General features: G+C 49.7%; 1 protein-coding gene across 1 annotated transcript in view; it reads right to left on the bottom strand.

Annotated features, from left to right (window-relative positions):
• The window catches only part of LOC141079250 (ubiquitin carboxyl-terminal hydrolase 34), a 157,321-nt gene that overhangs the window by 99,946 nt on the left and 39,367 nt on the right, over nt 1-18,008 (bottom strand). Inside the window, exons 16-22 of the mRNA XM_073565292.1 lie at nt 13,096-13,185; nt 12,429-12,524; nt 11,878-11,960; nt 11,577-11,731; nt 4,749-4,862; nt 2,206-2,305; nt 1,910-2,069 (exon numbers count right to left, since the gene is read on the bottom strand). Of these exons, the coding sequence (XP_073421393.1) occupies nt 1,910-2,069; nt 2,206-2,305; nt 4,749-4,862; nt 11,577-11,731; nt 11,878-11,960; nt 12,429-12,524; nt 13,096-13,185 (798 nt within the window). The remainder of the gene's footprint in view (nt 1-1,909; nt 2,070-2,205; nt 2,306-4,748; nt 4,863-11,576; nt 11,732-11,877; nt 11,961-12,428; nt 12,525-13,095; nt 13,186-18,008) is intronic.

The following is an 18,008-nucleotide window of genomic DNA, read 5'->3' as shown; positions in this document are numbered from 1 at the left end:
GCGCTTCTCATGAGGAACGAGAAGCACCAGAGAAAGTGGGCGGAGTCAGGGCCAGAGACCTGGTATACAGCTGCAGCGCTTCTCGCTTAGAACGAGAAGCGCCTGAGAAGTGGGTGGAGTCGGCCAGGTGGGCAGAGCTAGGCCTATCACAGTCAGAAGCTGGGGACTAAATTTGTGGAGGCGGCAGAGGTAGCGGTGAGAGACGCAGTGAACCGGGTGCCTTGGACATCTACATAGGACTATGGAGAGGGAGCCCCCGCCTCTTCCTGCCGACCAGGGACGCTGCTGTACTCACAGATGGCTGCTGCAGATGAAGCAGCGTCAGGTGCGCTGGGCCACAGGTGGAGATTTTTGGCCCCCCCATTCAGCCTCAATCCACCATCCCTTTGATAGGGAGGTGGAGAAGGCTCGTTTGCCTCCTGACACCAGCCGCTGACAGTGGTGCTGCAGTGGGGCCACACGGACACCGCATGGGAGCCTCTGCCAGAGTACCTCAGGTAGACTTTCGGGAGGGCAGGGCAAGTGTCCAGCTGAAGGCCTGGCTCTGGAAGGGGGGGTAACGTGGGGGCGACACCCCATGTTCCCATCCATTGTCTGTGTGGGGAGAACGGACCCATTAAAGGGAGCCGTCGCCCCTAAGGGGAGCCCAGGCATGGCATGGTGGTTGCAGGAGGGGGTACGGGGAGACGACACTCCGCGTTCCCGCCTGTTGATAATTTTGGGAGATTGGGACCTTGAAAAGCCCTGTCGCTCCTTCAATCCATGGCAAAAAATTAAAGTTAAAAAAAAAAATAAAAAATAGTCGGGGTCTGAAACCAGACCCTAGTGCCTCCTAAGACACTAAGCAAGAACTGGTTCAGGATAGAGCCATCAGAGGGTGTATACTGTGTATACTGCGGAGGAGGAGCTAATTTCTTTGTGCATTTGCTTAGTGTCCTCCTAGTGGCAGCAGCATAACATCCATGGTCCTGTGATCCCCAATGAGGTGAAGGAGAAATGTGATTCTATCACAACTTCTGCACCTAGTAAACTAAGTGACCTATCGCTGGTCTCTGCCCATACATCATGCTTCTCTCATATTAAATAGCAAAAATCTGCTGACAAATTCCTTTTAAGGCATGGAAGCCTTTTTCTCCATTCACCACTGCACTTGGAAGGCCCATTTCCATCAGGGTAAGCAAAAACAAGTCTTTTCTCTTCCTTTTATTCTGAATTCCTTTAAATCAATCCTTGAAGAGAACCTGGCCCTCAAGATCCCTGAAGGACCACATCACACTGTGTACCGTAATTTCTTTTCCAGGAGCTGTTAGCCTCCAAATGTCATGTACAGATTTTTATTCTACTTCTTTCCTGAAAGGTGAATTGAACTTGCAAACTCTCTTCTACAAGTGACTGACCAGTACTTACGGTACTTCCTTTCTAAGGTAGTATAGGCCTTCAATCTGAACAGACTTACTCCCCCTCCTAGCTTTCTGCCACTCTCCTTCCCAACCCAGAGACACTGGAGGACACAGATCCCACTACATTATTCGGTCGCCCTGCTGGTATTAAGGCTCTCTCTTCTTTTGAGGTTCTCTCTGAGATTTCGGATTTGCTTTTCCAATACTGTCAGTCATAACCTGATTAGCTTAGTGCTAGGGTTCAGCTAAAGCCTATGTAGAAGCTGACTATTTTGTCCTTCATTTTGACGACTCTAAAGGCCAAAAAAGGAAATAAAATAAAAACACCATGAAGAGTTTGCACAGTAAGTACAAAAAATCCTCATATTCACTATTCTACTGTATTCTTTAGCAATGAAAGAACAATGCCCCTTCTCCTGCAGGACCTGTATCCATACGGCAGTATAGCACAATGACAAAGAGGTAAATCTGTTAAAAGTAGTAATGTGCACTAATGCCCAGCTGCTTACCGTCTCCTGAAAGCTTCAAGGTGTGTTTTCAGCATCAACAGTCCTCGTTCAATGATCGTCAGGCTCGACTGCGCATCTTTCTCAAGATTACTAGATGCAATCATAAGGCTTTCCATACATTTACTAATAAATTCATGTTCTTTCTCTAGCCCTGTTTTACCTTAAAAAAAAAAAAAAAAAATCTTTTAAACGTGAAAAAAAGCCAATTGTAGAAAGCCCAAGCAGTTAGTTATACTAAAGAACACAAAATAATTCCTTTGAATTGTGTCTGCAACATAAGTCAGAGTTATTCTTACCATTAATGTAATAAGAATTAATGTACTGGATTGCAGCGCGGCTGACATCTCCGGAGTGTGCTCTTAAAGCAATGCCCCAAAACTGGTCCATTCCACATAACTAGATAAAGTAGGTTAGAAATGCCATTAATAAACAAATGATTAAGTTGGTGGCCCAGAGCGTGAGCTGCAGTTTCACCACAAATTGCTGCAACACAGTTTTCGCCCAAGCTGCTTGGACAGATGCACCTGTACAAACTGCGCAGCTTTAACCCCTTCACACAGCAGCCCTTTTTCATTTTTGCATTTGTTTTTTGCTCTCCTTATTCCCACGGCCATATATTCTTTACTTTTCCGCCAATAAGGCCATGTGAGGGCTCGTTTTTTGTGGGACGAGTTTAACTTTTGAAAGACATCATTGGTTTTTACCATGTCGTGTACTGGAAAACAGGAAAAAAAAAAAAAGCCCAACTGCGGTGAAATTGCAAAAAAAAAAAAAAGTGCAATCCCACAACTGTTCTTTGGATTTTTTTTTTACCACGTTCAGCAAATGATAAAACTGACCTGCCATTATTATTGTCCAAGCCATTATGAGTTAGTAGATACTAAACATGTATAGGTTGTTAATTATTTAAATGATGAAAAAAAAAAAATCTTCATTTTCTGAGACCCATAGAGTCTCAATTTTTTGTGATCTGGGGTTGGGTGAGGGCTTATTTTTTGTGCGCCTTGCTGACATTTAATGGGCAGCACGGTGGCTCAGTGGTTAGCGCTGCAGCCTTGCAGCGCTGGGGTCCTGGGTTCAAATCCCACCAAGGACAACATCTGCAAGGAGTTTGTATGTTCTCCCCGTGTTTGCGTGGGTTTCCTCCGGGCACTCCGGTTTCCTCCCACACTCCAAAGACATACTAATAGGGAATATAGATTGTGAGCCCCATCGGGGACAGTGATGAAAATGTGTGCAAATTGTAAAGCGCTGCGGAATATGTTAGCGCTATATAAAAATAAAGATTATAAAGATACTATTTTACTGTGGATACAATCTTTTGATCGCCCATTATTGCATTTTAATGCAATGTTGCAGCAACCCAAAAAAACGTAATCCTGACGTTTTGAACTATTTTTTTCGCTACACCATTTACTGATCGGATTCTTTATAATGACAGATCGGGCGATTCTGAACACGGCGATACCAAATATGTGTATATTTTACTTTTTGTTTTATTTGGAATAGGGTTACATGATGTAATAGTCTTTATGGGAGACTAGAAGCTGCGATAGCCTCTGCTACACACAGGCGATGATCAGATCACCTGTATATAGCAGAAATACTCACTTGCTACGAGTGCCGACCACCGGGCGGCGCTCATATCAATCTGGCTATAACAACCATAGAGGTCTGCTGGAGACCTCTGGTTATGAAGCCAACCCATCAGTGACCTACAATCATGTGACTTGTCACCAATGGGCGGGATTAGTGACGCACTTCTGGCACAATCACATTCAATGCCGTCGTCAGAGACTGACAGCAGCATTTCATAGAATCGTAGAGTTGGAAGGGACCTCCTGAGCCATCTGGTCCAACCCCCTACTCAAAGCAGGATTCGCTAAATTATCCCAGTCAGATGTCTGTCCAGCCTCTGTTTGAAGACTTCCATTGAAGGAGAACTCACCACTTCTCGTGGCAGCCTGTGTTCCACTCATTGATCAATGTCAAAAAGTTTTTTCTAATATCTAATCTGTGTCTCCTCCCATTCAGTTTCATCCCATTGCTTCTAGTCTTTCCTTGTGTAAATGAGAATAAAGATGATCCTTCTACAATGTGACAGCCCTTTAGATATTTGTAGACAGCTATTAAGTCTCCTCTCAGTCTTCTCTTTTGCAAACGAAACATTCCCAAATCATGCAACCTTTCCTCATAAGACAGGGTTTGCAGACCGGTCACCAATCTGGTCGCTCTTTTCTGAACTTGCTCCAGTTTGTTGATGTCTTTTTCAAAATGTGGTGCCCAAAACAGGACACAATATTCCAGATGAGGTCTGACCAAAGAGGAGTGGAGGGAAATAATGACTTCACGTGATCTAGACTGTATGCTTCTGTTAATACATCCTAGAATTGCATTTGCCTTTTTTGCTGCTGCATCACACTGTTGGACTCATATTCAGTCTGTGATCTATTAGTATACCCAAGTCTTTTTCACATGTGCTGTTGCTTAGCCCTATTCCTCCCATTCTGTATATGCTTTTTTCATTTCTATTGACCAGATGTAGTACTTTGCATTTTTCCCTGTTAAAAACCATTTTGTTAGCTGCTGCCCACTGCTCCAGTTAATGGGTTAACAGCAGCATGTGAATCACAATTCCACCCGCGGCTGTTAGGGACACATGTCAGCTGTTCAAAACGGCTAACGTGCCGGGAAAGATGTGGGTTCACCGCCGGAGCCCTCTTCAAAGGGAGGGACACGACTAATACGGTGAATGTCTTGAAGGGGTTAAGCTGTAATTTGTTGGGATACTGAGAACAAGTAACCTAAAGAAATCTGATCATCAAGGATTATGACTTACCTCAGAGTTTGAGCCACCATCATAGGCACTAGTTGCTAATCGAGCGAGATTGCACAGATGTTGAAACAGGTTGAGGCCTGTCATGCTAATAGTTTCAGGTTTCAGCTGTGGCATCTACAAATAAAAATACATCATACATTTTGTGTGTGCATACACCTGAAGGGGTAGCCTGGCTGTAAGCTACAAGTATGACTGCAGACTTGTGAATCCTCACATCGTGCACTGTGAGGATTCTCAGGTGACAAAGGCGGTGGGAGCATGACTGCAAGTATGTGATTTGCATACATGCGGTCACATGCCAACTAAACAGGCATGGCCTCACTCAATGCAAATGTATTGAGCGTGGCGAAAACAGTCTAGTCGGAATGTGGTGGAAAGTATGCAAATTGCATAATTGCAGTCATATGACAACCGGCTCCCGGAGTATCCCCAAAGTGCACAAAGGCACAATGTTAACATTCACAAGTCTGATGTCACAGTGTGACGGCAGACTTGTAGATTAAAACCGGAAAAAGGAGATTTTTGTGTACTCACCGTAAAATCTCTTTCTCTTAGCCTTTAATTGGGGGACACAGAACCGTGGGTGTTATGCTGCTGTCCACTAGGAGGCGACACTATGCATAATCTGAAAAAGATTAACTTTGGCTCCTCCTCTGCAGTATACACCCCTGGACGGCGTCAGCCTTCTCCAAGTTTTGTGCCAAAGCATAAGGAGGAACGTAATCAAATAACATAACCATGCCTGTAAGAAGGCTACTATGTACGAGCTCAAAGAACAATATGAGAACTCAACAGTAAACAACGGCCCGTAAGGGCAACAGGGTGGGAGCTGTGTCCCCCAATTAAAGGCTAAGAGAAAGAGATTTTACGGTGAGTACACAAAAATCTCCTTTACTCTGTCGCCTAATTGGGGGACACAGAACCGTGGGACGTCCCAAAACAGTCCCTGGGTGGGAAGCAGTGGACGAATATTGTGTTGACAGTTCCCTAGACTTAGGGTACTGCCGCCTGCAGAACCAGTCTACCCAGGCTCGCATCCGCTGAGGACTGGGTATGAACACTGTAGTGTTTCGTAAACGTGTGTAGGCTAGTCCAAGTGGCCGCCTTACACACTTGTTGTGCCGAAGCCTGATGCCGAATGGCCCAGGAGGCCCCTACTGCCCGTGTAGAGTGTGCCGTGATACCGGCCGGAAGAGGGGAACTGTTAAGTCGGTAGGCCTCATGTATGGTGGACTTGATCCACCTGGCAAGGGTAGCCTTGGAAGCCGGCAGCCCCTTGCAACTACCTTCCGGAAGAATGAAGAGGGAATCAGATTTCCGGAAAGGTGCAGTCCTGGACACGTAAATCCGCAATGCTCTGACGAGGTCAAGCGTATGCAGAGCCTTCTCCACTCTATGAACCGGAACCGGGCAAAGGGATGGCAGTGAAATGTCCTCATTGAGGTGAAAGTTGGACACAACCTTCGGAAGGAAGGATGGTACCGTGCGGAGAACCACCTTGTCCTGGTGAAAGGCTAGGAAAGGCCGTCTGCAGGAAAGTGCTGACAATTCCGACACTCTGCGTAACGAGGTGATCGCCACTAGAAAAACCACTTTCTGAGACAGAATGGAGAGTGGAACTCCTCTAAGAGGTTCGAAGGGTGGAGCTTGCAATGCTGTCAGGACCAGATTGAGGTCCCACGTATCCAGCGGACGTTTGTAGGGAGGAACCAATCGGGAAACTCCCTGGATGAAAGTCCTTACTTGCGGTTTAATAGCAATGCGCTTTTGAAAAAGGACTGAAAGCGCCGACACCTGACTCTTAAGCGAACTTAGGGATAGCTTGGCATCTAGGCCCGATTGAAGAAAACCTAGTACCTTCGGGAGGGAATAAGGGAGTGGGACTTGTCCATGAGATTCGCACCAAGAAACGAAAGCTCTCCAGGTACGATAATAGAGCTTGGCGGAGGCCGGCTTCCTTGCCCTGATCATAGTTGCAATGACTGCCGGTGAAAAACCTGCCTGGGTTAGAATCCAGGTTTCAAGGGCCATGCCGTCAAATTGAGAGCCCCTGAATTCTGGTGGAAGAACGGACCTTGAGACAGAAAATCGTGACGGTCGGGTAGACGCCAGGGGGCGTCTGCTGTAAGTTGGACGATGTCCGCGTACCATGTACGTCTGGGCCAGTCTGGCGCGATGAGGATGGTCGGAACTCCCTCTTGCTTGATCTTCCTCACGACCCTGGCGATTAGGGGGAGGGGTGGAAAAATGTACAGGAGTCGGAACTGGGACCAGTCCTGGACCAGGGCATCCGCTCCGAGCGACCGTGGGTCGTGTGTCCTGGCCATGAAATTGGGGACCTTGGTATTGAGATGGGATGCCATTAGGTCCACTTCCGGGGTTCCCCAGCGTTGACAGATCTGGCAAAAAATCTCGGGATGGAGAGACCACTCCCCCGAGTCCATTCCTTGCCTGCTGAGGAAGTCGGCTTCCCAGTTTTCTACACCCGGAATGTGTACCGCAGAAAGTTCCGACCTCGTGTCTTCCGCCCAGCGGAGGATATGAGCCACTTCTCTCATCGCCTGGGCGCTGCGGGTCCTGCCTTGGTGGTTCACGTATGCCACAGCCGTGGCATTGTCCGACTGTATCCGTATGTGCGAGGCTGCAAGCAAGTGATGAAAGGCTCTCAGTGCCAAGAGAATGGCCCTGATTTCCAGAACATTGATGGGCAAAGTCACTTCCCTCGGTGACCACTTGCCCTGTGCCCTGTGATGTAGGTGCACCGCCCCCCAGCCTGTCAGGCTTGCATCGGTAGTCAGGATCTTCCATTGTCCTGAGAGGAATGGCTTCCCTCGTGTAAGCGAGGTTGGTTTGAGCCACCAATGCAGGGACCTCCTGGTTGATGACGTCAACCTGAACTCCCTGTCGAGGGAGAAGGGGTTCCTGTCCCAAGATCTGAGTATGGCTAGTTGAAGGACCCTGAGGTGAAACTGGGCAAATGGCACTGCCTCTATTGCTGCTGCCATCCGGCCGAGGACTCTCATGGCAAACCGGAGAGATCGAGGAGGACTGCGAAGGAGTGTGCGAACTCCCAGACGGATGGCCAGTGTCTTGTCCTTGGGAAGGAGCACCAGGCCCCTGGCGGTGTCGTATACCATTCCCAGGAATGTTAGAGTCCGAGTTGGGATAGTCGACGATTTCTGTAGGTTGACTAGCCATCCCAGGCGACTCAGAGTGTCTAGTGTGATTGAGACACTGACCTCGCAGTCTTTGAAAGTGGGAGACTTGATGAGGAGGTCGTCCAGGTACGGGACGACTAGAATGCCTCTTGAGTGCAGGACGTCCATGGTGGCCGCCATGACTTTGGTGAACGTTCTTGGAGCCGTGGCGAGTCCGAACGGAAGGGCGACAAACTGGTAGTGGTTTTGGTTGACCGCGAACCTGAGAAACCTTTGGTGGGCGGGAGCAATTGGTATGTGGAGATACGCATCCTGTATGTCTATGGAGGCGAGGTATTCTCCCTGGTCCATGGATGCAATGATGGACCGGAGGGACTCCATGCGGAAATGACGGACCCGTATGTAATTGTTGAGCTGTTTTAGGTCCAGTATGGGTCGGACGCCGCCTCCTTTCTTGGGGACTACGAACAAATTTGAGTAGAATCCTCGGAATCTCTCGTTCACGGGAACCGGCACCACAACTCCTGATTGAAGGAGAGAGGAAACCGCTTGGTGGAAAGCACAAGCCTTTTCTGGTGGTGTTGGAGGAATAGAAAGGAAGAACCGGTTCGGTGGAACGGAAGTGAACTATCTTGTATCCGGAAGACACTATTTCCCTGACCCACCTGTCTTCTGTAATAGGCAGCCAGACTTGCTGAAAGAGTAAAAGTCGGCCGCCTACTGGTGGGGTGTCTTCCGGAGGTCGCGAGTCATGATGAAGCGAAGTTCTGAGGTTTTCCTCCCTTGGGTTTCGCTTGGCCTGCTTTCGACTGCCAAGCCCTGTCCGGTCGCTGCTGCGTCCGTGGGTTGTCCCTGCGTGGAGAACGGTTACGGTTTTGCACTGGGCGCGAAACGGACCAGCCCGAGGAGTTCCGAAAGGATCGGAATCGCGTCTGGTTTCTTCGTTTAAACGTGCGTTTCGGTTTTAGTTGAGGGAGAGAGGTACTCTTACCCCCAGTGGCATTGGCTATCATGGTGTCCAACTTTTCGCCGAAAAGTCTTCCAGTAAAATACGGAAGTCGCATGAGGGACTTCTTTGAGGCTGCATCCGCTTTCCATTCTCGCAGCCAGAGGATGCATCGGATCGTGATGGCGTTTGATGCTATTCCCGCTACACCTCTGGCGGAATCCAGGGCTGCATGAATCACGTAGTCTGCTACCACTGCTATCTGGACCGCTTGGTCCGAGAGCTCAGGATTTGAAGCCTGAAGACCCTCCTGTAGTTTTTTGGCCCAAGCCAGGATTGCCTTGGCTGCCCAAACTGAAGCAAACGCAGGGCCCAGAGAGGCGCCTGCCGCTTCGAAAATAGAAAGAGCCATGCGTTCTACTTGCCGGTCTGCTGCGTCCCTGAGGGTTGAGCTATCCGGCAGAGAGAGTAAAGTCTGCGCTACTAGCCTAGAAACCGGAGGGTCCACTTCAGGTGGATCTGTCCATTGTTTGGTGTCTTTCTGTGGGAAGGGGTACTTCGCTTCCAAATATTTGCGATTAGCGAATTTTTTCTCAGGCTGCGCAAACTGTTTGGTAAGTATTTTCTCAAACTCATGGTGATTAGGGAAGACCTTAGGTGGTTTCTGAGCACTTTCGAAGCAAATCCTATGTTCTGGGACTTCCGGGGCCGACTCTGGAATTTTTAGCACCCGATGAATGGCAGAAATTATGTCCTCAACTAGCGCTGTATTGCTAGAGGGAGAAGGTACCACGGACTTGTCCGTTTCGTTATCTGAGTCAGAGTCACAGATGCCCTCCGAATCCTGTGCCTCGCTAAGGTGATCCCTGGAGGACGACCTGGGGCGGGGGTCTTCTGTGGTGGGGGATCCCTGTGGTAAATTGCACTGTCTGTCTGTGGCAGGGGACTGCCCAGAAGACCTGGAAGACGCTGTCTCTCCCTGGAGGGGGACGACCTTGTGCTATAGTGCGACTCAGGTGATCGAGACCTGTGGGTCCGCTTACGTCTGTGAGAGTCGGAAGCAGCATGTTCCTGAGACAAGCTGTCCGTTTGCTGTGTACCGTCCATAGCCGGGTCCCGACTCTGCAGAGCTTGCAGCAATGTAGCAGTTAGGTTGTCTATGGACTGTGTCATGGACTGAGACATCTGAGTTGCCCATTCCGGCGTGGCCTGTGACACTGAAGCGTCAGTAGGGACTCCCTGGGGTTCTGACCCAGAGTTCAGGATGCAGTCCCGGCAGTGCGGATACGTGCTGCCACTAGGGAGCGTGGCTTTGCAGGCTGTGCAGAATGCATAGAAACATTCCTGCCTGGTTCTCTTCCTTGAGCCCGGCATAGTGCACAGAGGCTGGCTATAAGGGATCGTACAGGGGTGGCTACGCAGAGGGAACCCACAGAGAGCCTTATAGAAAGTATAGATTCACAGCTGAGTAATGAGAACCCAGCTGTGAGCTTACCCCACCGGTGTGCCCCTAGGTCCAGCGCCGACAGATCCCAGTTCTGTGCCCCCCGGAGACCGCTGTGATGCTCCTCTCCTGGATCTCATCCAGAAAAAAATGGCCACCGGGACTCTGAGGAGAGGGAGGAGGGGGCGGAGAGCTGAAAAAGGCGCGCTGGCTGTGTAAAAACGCCCCCTTTCTGCCTCAATCCGCCCCTTCTATGACACTCCAGTGTGTCATTTTGGTCATCCGGGGGGTGGGCCGGGGGGGCGGTCTAAATTAGAGGCCTGATGCCCAGGAGGGCTCCAGAGCGGCGCGGTAGTCCGGGGGGGGGGGGGGGGGGGGGGCGGATTTGTACCAGACCCCCCCAGAATGGTCGACTGGATAGCGGTGGGGGTAGCAGGGGTAGCGGTTTCTGTATGTGGGGCCCGTGAAGCGCTGTGGAGCCGCTGCTGCTGCAGAGACAGGGACGCAGAAAAAGCCCTGTCTCTGCTGTGCCATCCAGTCCGCACCCTCCCCCGGCCCCAACAGGATCCCTCAGCCGGCCTGGGGTCCCTGGAAGCTGCGGAACGCTGCCTGATCTCCGACCCTACCTGAGGCGTCTCAACCTAATGCCCCCTGCGGGGGATTAGGGAGGGTGCGTCTGTCACCGTCAGGGGGTCTTCATCCTTGCCTCTACCTCAACCCAGACCCCTTAAAGGGGTTGGGGAAGGAGGGGGGTCTCGACCTCGAACCAGGACCCGAGGGACTGGGGAGGGAGCGACATGGGGAATAGCCACCTCGACTTCAACCGGGTACCCCTAATAGGGGACCGAGGAGGGAGCCATGCCGGGAGTCTCGCTGGAGACCCTCTTTTCTTCATCTGTATTTCCGGACAAAAAAAGGAAAAAAACGGAAGAAAAAAAAGGTGTGCCTCCTTGCGACACTAAGCAAAAACTGGAGAAGGCTGACGCCGTCCAGGGGTGTATACTGCAGAGGAGGAGCCAAAGTTAATCTTTTTCAGATTATGCATAGTGTCGCCTCGTAGTGGACAGCAGCATAACACCCACGGTTCTGTGTCCCCCAATTAGGCGACAGAGTAATCCCCTTTAACAATTCTGAGTAATATTTATCTCTTTAGTGATTTATTGTTTATATGAGGCAGGGTAGTTCAGGCAAGGAGACCCAGGGGTCAAGCAGAGTATTCTGGATCCAACCATGGTCTGTTGACAGTCATGTCAAACAAAAAGAATTATGAAATTAATTACCTTTTCTAAGAAGAGATGCTTGTAAGTTTCCATTCCCATGGCATGCTGATCTTTGCTGCGAACCTGATTTAGGAACCAATGTAAAGCATCATCATAGCACTCCAAATCTTCTACTAGGCAGTGCCACAGGATGTCCACCTGCTCCAAACTCAATCCTGTCAAAGGGAAAGGAAATACTTAAAGAGCTTCTAAATGTGCAAACTAGAGTCCATTTTGCATATCTATTACTTACTGGAAGCAGTGTCAAGCAGCAGATAGTATATCAATACTGAAAATAAACTGAAATGTGCCGAATACTTACTAAAATGATCTGGTGATCCTAACGTTGAGAACACACATGTTAAAAACTGAAGACGAACCTGGACCTCTGCACTGTGGCTGTACCTGAACAGTAAAAATTTCAAAATCATTTTGTGATTTGTCACTGCTAATATTGACCCATACCCAAATGTTAACATATCAAAAGAAACTAATCAGATTTCTGCACAGACATAAATGTAATCATTATCGTGCTGGGTACGTGCAGGAACCAGGACAGGAGTTTACTGCATGTTGCCTTTTTAACAAGTTCAATAAACTTGCATTGGAACAGAAGACTAACATGCATACAATGGTGAATCAATTCTGGAAAATTGTCATTGAAATGGGTATTGCCAATAAATATATTTTACACCAATCCACAGTGTCTAGGAATAATGTATAGAAGTAAATAAGGCAGTGAATAGCAGGAGTTCCACAGGTTCATTCACTTTTAATCAGCAAAGGTCCATGGATAGCTAATATTTAGAGAGAAAACTCTTTACTCTGAACAATTCCACATATATTACACACATTTGATGCACAAAAACTTACAGAACATGCTTGTGTCTCCCATCTCGAATAGACTGGATGTAGTGCACCAAATTGTCAAAGAACAGCTTCATCATGTTTAATTCCTTCTCTGCCCACCTGCAAAAAAAATAAAGTCAGAGACTAAACTGGTTCAACGTTGAAAACTTGTGTCTATATGGCTAAGTTGGTGCTCTCCACATGTCGAATTTATGTACCAAAGCTCTAAAAAGCCCTATGATAAAGCTAAACTGGATGCATACAGGACACTTTCAGAATGGCATGGCTGCATCTCTTTGATTGGTAAATCTTGACAAAGACTACTTAAATATTTGAGAGGTGCTGCTGACTGTACCTATAATCGTGGAGGCATGACTATGTGGTGCAGGCTCCATAATTAGCAGTTGGAAAGTTGGGAGTGTTTACAGAATACAGTAAGAGTTTCGCAGTTTTACAACCAAGTCTTCTGTGAGATGGACCTCGACTTGTATAAGTAGTCTGCTTTAGCATCGGCCATGTTGCTATACTTTAAAGTAAATACGGCTGCAAGAAAGGGTCAAGCACAGAACTGTAACAAGGAACGGACCCTGTTGTGTGTGGCCTATCAGGTTAATAGATTGTCCCACAATGGACATTTGCCATATGTGAAGAAACTGCTGTGGGCAGGGGGATGGGGTCTTTTGTAACTTACATGGTTATCCAGTGGGTATCATAACTGCTTCCAAACTGTTGAAATGTACCAAACAACTTGGGCAGGAGTCGGAGAGAGACAACTACAGACCTGAAAACAAAAAAGTGAAAACCATTATCAAAGGGTCATAATCTTATACTGTACAGGAAGCAATGAAAATGCAATAAATTTAAGGATCACCGAGAATGTGTAATACATTTTGGAGAGGTTACATTCATGTACATTTGCAGTGGATGTAAATCTACGTGCGTCATTTTCTTACAGCAGTTTTATTTTTTTTCCTCTTGAAGACAATAGAGATTATTTTTCTGAGTGGTCAAAAAGGTGAAGCTGTATTTTCATAAACTGTGTGACGTTTTCTACACCAAAATCCAGGAGGCCCAGCTAAGCACAGGCCAGAGCCCGGTCTAAATTCTGAAAAGTGTGGGGTTTTTTTTTTGTTTTGTTTTTTTTTTAAAGGATTAAAACAGGATTTTTGGTTGTTTACCGTAAAATCTTTCTCGGAGCCTTCATTGGGGGACACAGAAACCATGGGTGTATGCTGCTGCCACTAAGCACAGAAAAAGGTTAGCTCCTCCTCCGCAGTATACACCCCACCGACCGGCACTAATTTTCTTAGTTAGTGAGAAAGCAGTAGGAGAAGTAACAAAACAGAATGAAAACAGGACAACTCAACTGTAATCAACAAACAACCTAAGAACCTGAGTTGCAGAATATGGGAGGGTGCTGTGTCACCCAATGAAGGCTCCGAGAAACAGATTTTACGGTAAGCAACCAAAAATCCTGTTTTCTCCATCGCTTCATTGGGGGACACAGAAACCATGGGACGTCCCAAAGCAGTCCCTGGGGTGGGAAACAACTTCCATCAGGTCAGCGGACTCACCACCGCTGCTTGCAAGATCCTTCTGCCTAGGCTGGTGTCCGCCGAAGCGTAGGTGTGGACCTTGTAAAATTTGGCAAAAGTGTGGATCGAAGACCAGGTTGCCACTTTGCAGAGCTGCTGCGCAGAAGCTCTGTGGTGCACCGCCCAGGAGGCACCCACTGCCCGGGTAGAGTGAGCTCTAATTCCTGGAGGGGGCACTCGATGCTTGACCCGGTAGGCCTCCAAAATTGCCGATCTGATCCAGCGAGCAATGGTAGCCTTGGAGGCCGGCTGACCTTTCCGCGCACCATCTGGAATGATGAAAAGAGAGTGTCTTCCACAAGGGAGACGTCCTAGCCAGGTAGACCTTCATGACCCTGACCAGGTCTAGCTTGTTCAAGGAGCGCTCCAGAGGGTGGATTGGACCCGGACAAAAGGACGGGAGAACAATGTCCTCAATTAGGTGAAAAGTGGACACCACCTTAGGAAGGAAGGAAGGCGGGGGCCGGAGGACCAACTTGTCCTGATGGAGCAACAGGAAAGGGGGGGCGACAAGAAAGGTCCGCCATTTCCGACACACGCCGGATGGAGGTGATGGCCACCAGAAAGGCCACTTTCCAGAAGAGAAGGGACAGGGAGACACCCCTGAGAGGTTCAAAAGGGAGACCGTTGAAAAGCCTCCAAAACCAGATTGAGATCCCATGGATCCACGGGAGCGCGGTACGGAGGTGCCGTATGAGCCACTCCCTGAAGAAAGGCTTTGACCTGCGGACGGGAGGCCAACTTCTTCTGAAAAAGAATGGCGCGCCGAAACCTGATCCTTCAAAGAACTGAGGGCAAGGCCCGCATCTAGGCCTGCCTGGAGGAACACCAGGATAGAAGGGAGAGAAAAGGACATGGGCGGAACGTCATTGGCCTCGCACCAAGTGAAATAGGCCTTCCATGTACGATAATAAATTCTCGAAGACGATGGTTTTCTAGCCCGGATCATGGTGTGAATAACCCGATCTGAAAAACCTGACCGCTTCAGAACCGCGGTTTCAACAGCCACGCCGTTAAATTGAGCGGCAGAGAATTGGGATGACAGATTGGACCTTGAGACAGCAGATCCGCTCTGTCTGGAAGCTTCCAGGGGGCGTCCGCGAGAAGATTGACGATGTCCGCGAACCAAGCCCTTCTGGGCCAATCCGGAGTGATGAGGATGACTGGTACCCCTTCCGCCTTGATTTTCTTCAACAGCTTGGGAAGAAGAGGAAGGGGAGGGAACAGATAAGGGAGCTTAAACTGCGACCAGGGAATGGTCAGAGCATCGGCGCCCACTGCGAGAGGATCTCGGGCCCTGGATAGGAACTGTGGGACCTTTCTGCTCAGGCGAGACGCCAGCAGGTCCACGTCCGGAGTCCAACAAAGACGGCAAAGCTGATGAAAGATGTCCGGATGTAAGGACCACGCTCCCGCCGCGAGACCCTCGCGGCTGAGAAAATTGGCGGACCAGTTGTCCACGCCGGGAATTTGCACTGCAGATATCGCTGGGACCGATACCTCTGCCCAGTGGAGAATCCCGGACACTTCCGATAGAGCCGAGGAGCTCCGTGTCCCCCCTTGGTGGTTGACATATGCCACCGCTGTGGCATTGTCTGTCTGAATCCGGACCGGCAGACCCGAGAAGCCTTTCCCAGTGAATGAGAGACAGATAAATCGCCCGTATCTCGAGGACGTTGATCGGCAGAGTTGACTTTTGGGTCGACCACCGACCCTGAACCGTCTGATTGCGAAACACAGCTCCCCAGGCAAGAAGGCTGGCCTCCGTTGTCACAATCTGCCAGTAAATCGGAAGGAATGACAGGCCCAGGTAACTGAGGGGTGACCTCAGCCACCAATTGAGGGACTGTTTGACCCAGAAGGAGAGGCGAATTAGACGATCCAGGGAGAGAAAGGACCTGTTCCACCGAGACAGAATGGCCTGTTGAAGCGGTCTCGTGTGAAATTGAGCAAAGGGGATCGCTTCGGTCGTTGCCACCATCTTTCCCAAGACTTTCATGGCTGACCGGAAAGATGGAAGCTTTAGGCTCTGTAGCGATCGAACATCTCGCCGCAGAGAGATCAACTTCTCTTCCAGGAGAAAGACCCTCGATCGACAGGTGTCGAACAATAAGCCTAGAAAGAAAAGACGTTGAGTCGGAATGAGGCAGGACTTCCTCTTGTTTACGAGCCACCTGAAACTGGACAGGGTGTCGAGAACGATGGTAAAGCTTTGGAGAAAAGACGGAGCTTTGATTAGAATGTCGTCGGGGTAAGGGAAGAGTACAAGACCTCTGATCCTCAACAGTGCAATCAAAGCCGCCATGATCTCTGTAAACACTCTGGGCGCGGAGGCGAGACCGAACGACAGGGCGACAAACTGGTAGTGGTCCTGATGAATCGCAAAACGCAGAAATTTCTGATGCCCGTAAAAGAGGGGGACATGCAAATAGGCATCTTGAATGTCTACTGAACACATGAATTCCTGCGCCTCCATGGAAGCGATTACTGAACGAAGGGACTCCATCCTGAAAGGACGCAGGCGGACCCCTCTTGTTCAGCAGTTTGAGGTCCAGAATGGGCCGAACCGCGCCACCTTTTTTCGGCACTACAAACAGGTTTGAGTAAAACCCTGTGAATCGCTCTGTTTCGGGAACAGGCACAATGACCCCTTAACTGAGAAGCGAGTCGATGGATGCAAAGAAGCCCGGAACTAAGGCGGGGTCTTTTGGAAGATGGGACTCGAAGCGATCCCGGGGCCGAGAAACGAACTCTATCTTGTATCCTGAGGATACAACTTCCATGACCCAAGCGTCTTCCACTGAGGCAAGCCAGACGTCCCTGAAGAAAAGGAGTCGGCTGCCCAGTTGGAAAGGCGCCTCGGAGCTTTGTAGATAGTCATGCCGAAGTGGACCTTCCAGTTCTGGACCTGGAGGATCTGCCCTGGGAGGAGTGAGATCTCCAGGATGGAGTGGGCCTAAAGGAGACCTTCTTCCTATCCTGGCGTGCTTGCGGCCTTTGTTGGTTGGAAAAAGATTCTGCCTTGGAGGGGGTCTACGAGGCTTGGACTGAGGGAGAAGAGAGCTTGTGCCCCCAGTGGCGTCTTTGATAATCTGGTCCAGCTGGGATCCGAAGAGACGCGCACCCTGAAAGGGCAGATTGGTAAGGGACTTTTTAGACGACAAATCCGCCTGCCAAGCCTTGAGCCAAATTGTACGCCGGATTGCAACTAAGTTGCTGGACGCTTGAGCTGCGCAAGAGGCGGCATCCAAGGAGGCAGAGACCAGATAATCCCCTGCATGGGAGACCTGGTTGGCTATCTCGGCCAAACGCTCTGGTTGGGCTCCATCAAGAATGCCTTGGCGGAGATCTTCCGCCCAAGTAGCTATGGCCTTTGCTACCCAAGTGGAGGCAAAGGCTGGGCTTAGCACCGTCACAGCCGCTTCCAATGCTGACTTTACTAAGGATTCTATGATCCTGTCGTTAGAATCCTTCAAAGCCGCCACAACTGAAATCGGAAGGACCGTGCTGTTAGGTAGTCTGGACACAGGAGCGTCTACAGAGGGAGAAGCCGACCAATTGTCGGTAAGCTCTTGAGAGAATGGATACAGCACGCCGAGGCGCTTCCCTCTTTGAATGCGCCTGGTCGGATTTTCCCTCTCCCTGGTGAGGAGCTTGGCAAACTCAGAATGAGGAGCGTAGACTCTGGAAGGTGTTTCTGGCGGCCGCCTGAGAGCCCGGTAGAAAAAACACGCGCTTCCTTGTGGAGACATGGAGGAGGGCGGGGTTAACTGCAGCCAAAGGTGGTACCGCCCGCTGCTGAGCGCCGCCTCCGGAGCGCAGACGTGGAGGGAAAGAGCGGAGGGCGGCCTAGAATGGGAGGGAGCGAGCGATGGGCGGGCTTAGAACGAGCAGGACAGAAGCCCACCTAACGAAAAAGGCGGGGGGCGTGGCCGCGACGCCGAACAAGGCCGCAATAGAAGCCGAGGCCTGGAGTAGATGCGGCGGCCGGCGGGGAGCGTGGGGCGGC

This window comes from Dendrobates tinctorius, unplaced genomic scaffold (genome assembly GCF_039654945.1).
Source record: "Dendrobates tinctorius isolate UK_male_01 unplaced genomic scaffold, ASM3965494v1 ptg000638l, whole genome shotgun sequence".
Lineage (NCBI taxonomy): Eukaryota > Metazoa > Chordata > Amphibia > Anura > Dendrobatidae > Dendrobates > Dendrobates tinctorius.
Note: the sequence above shows the minus strand (reverse complement) of the source record. Positions and strands in the feature narration are given on the sequence as shown.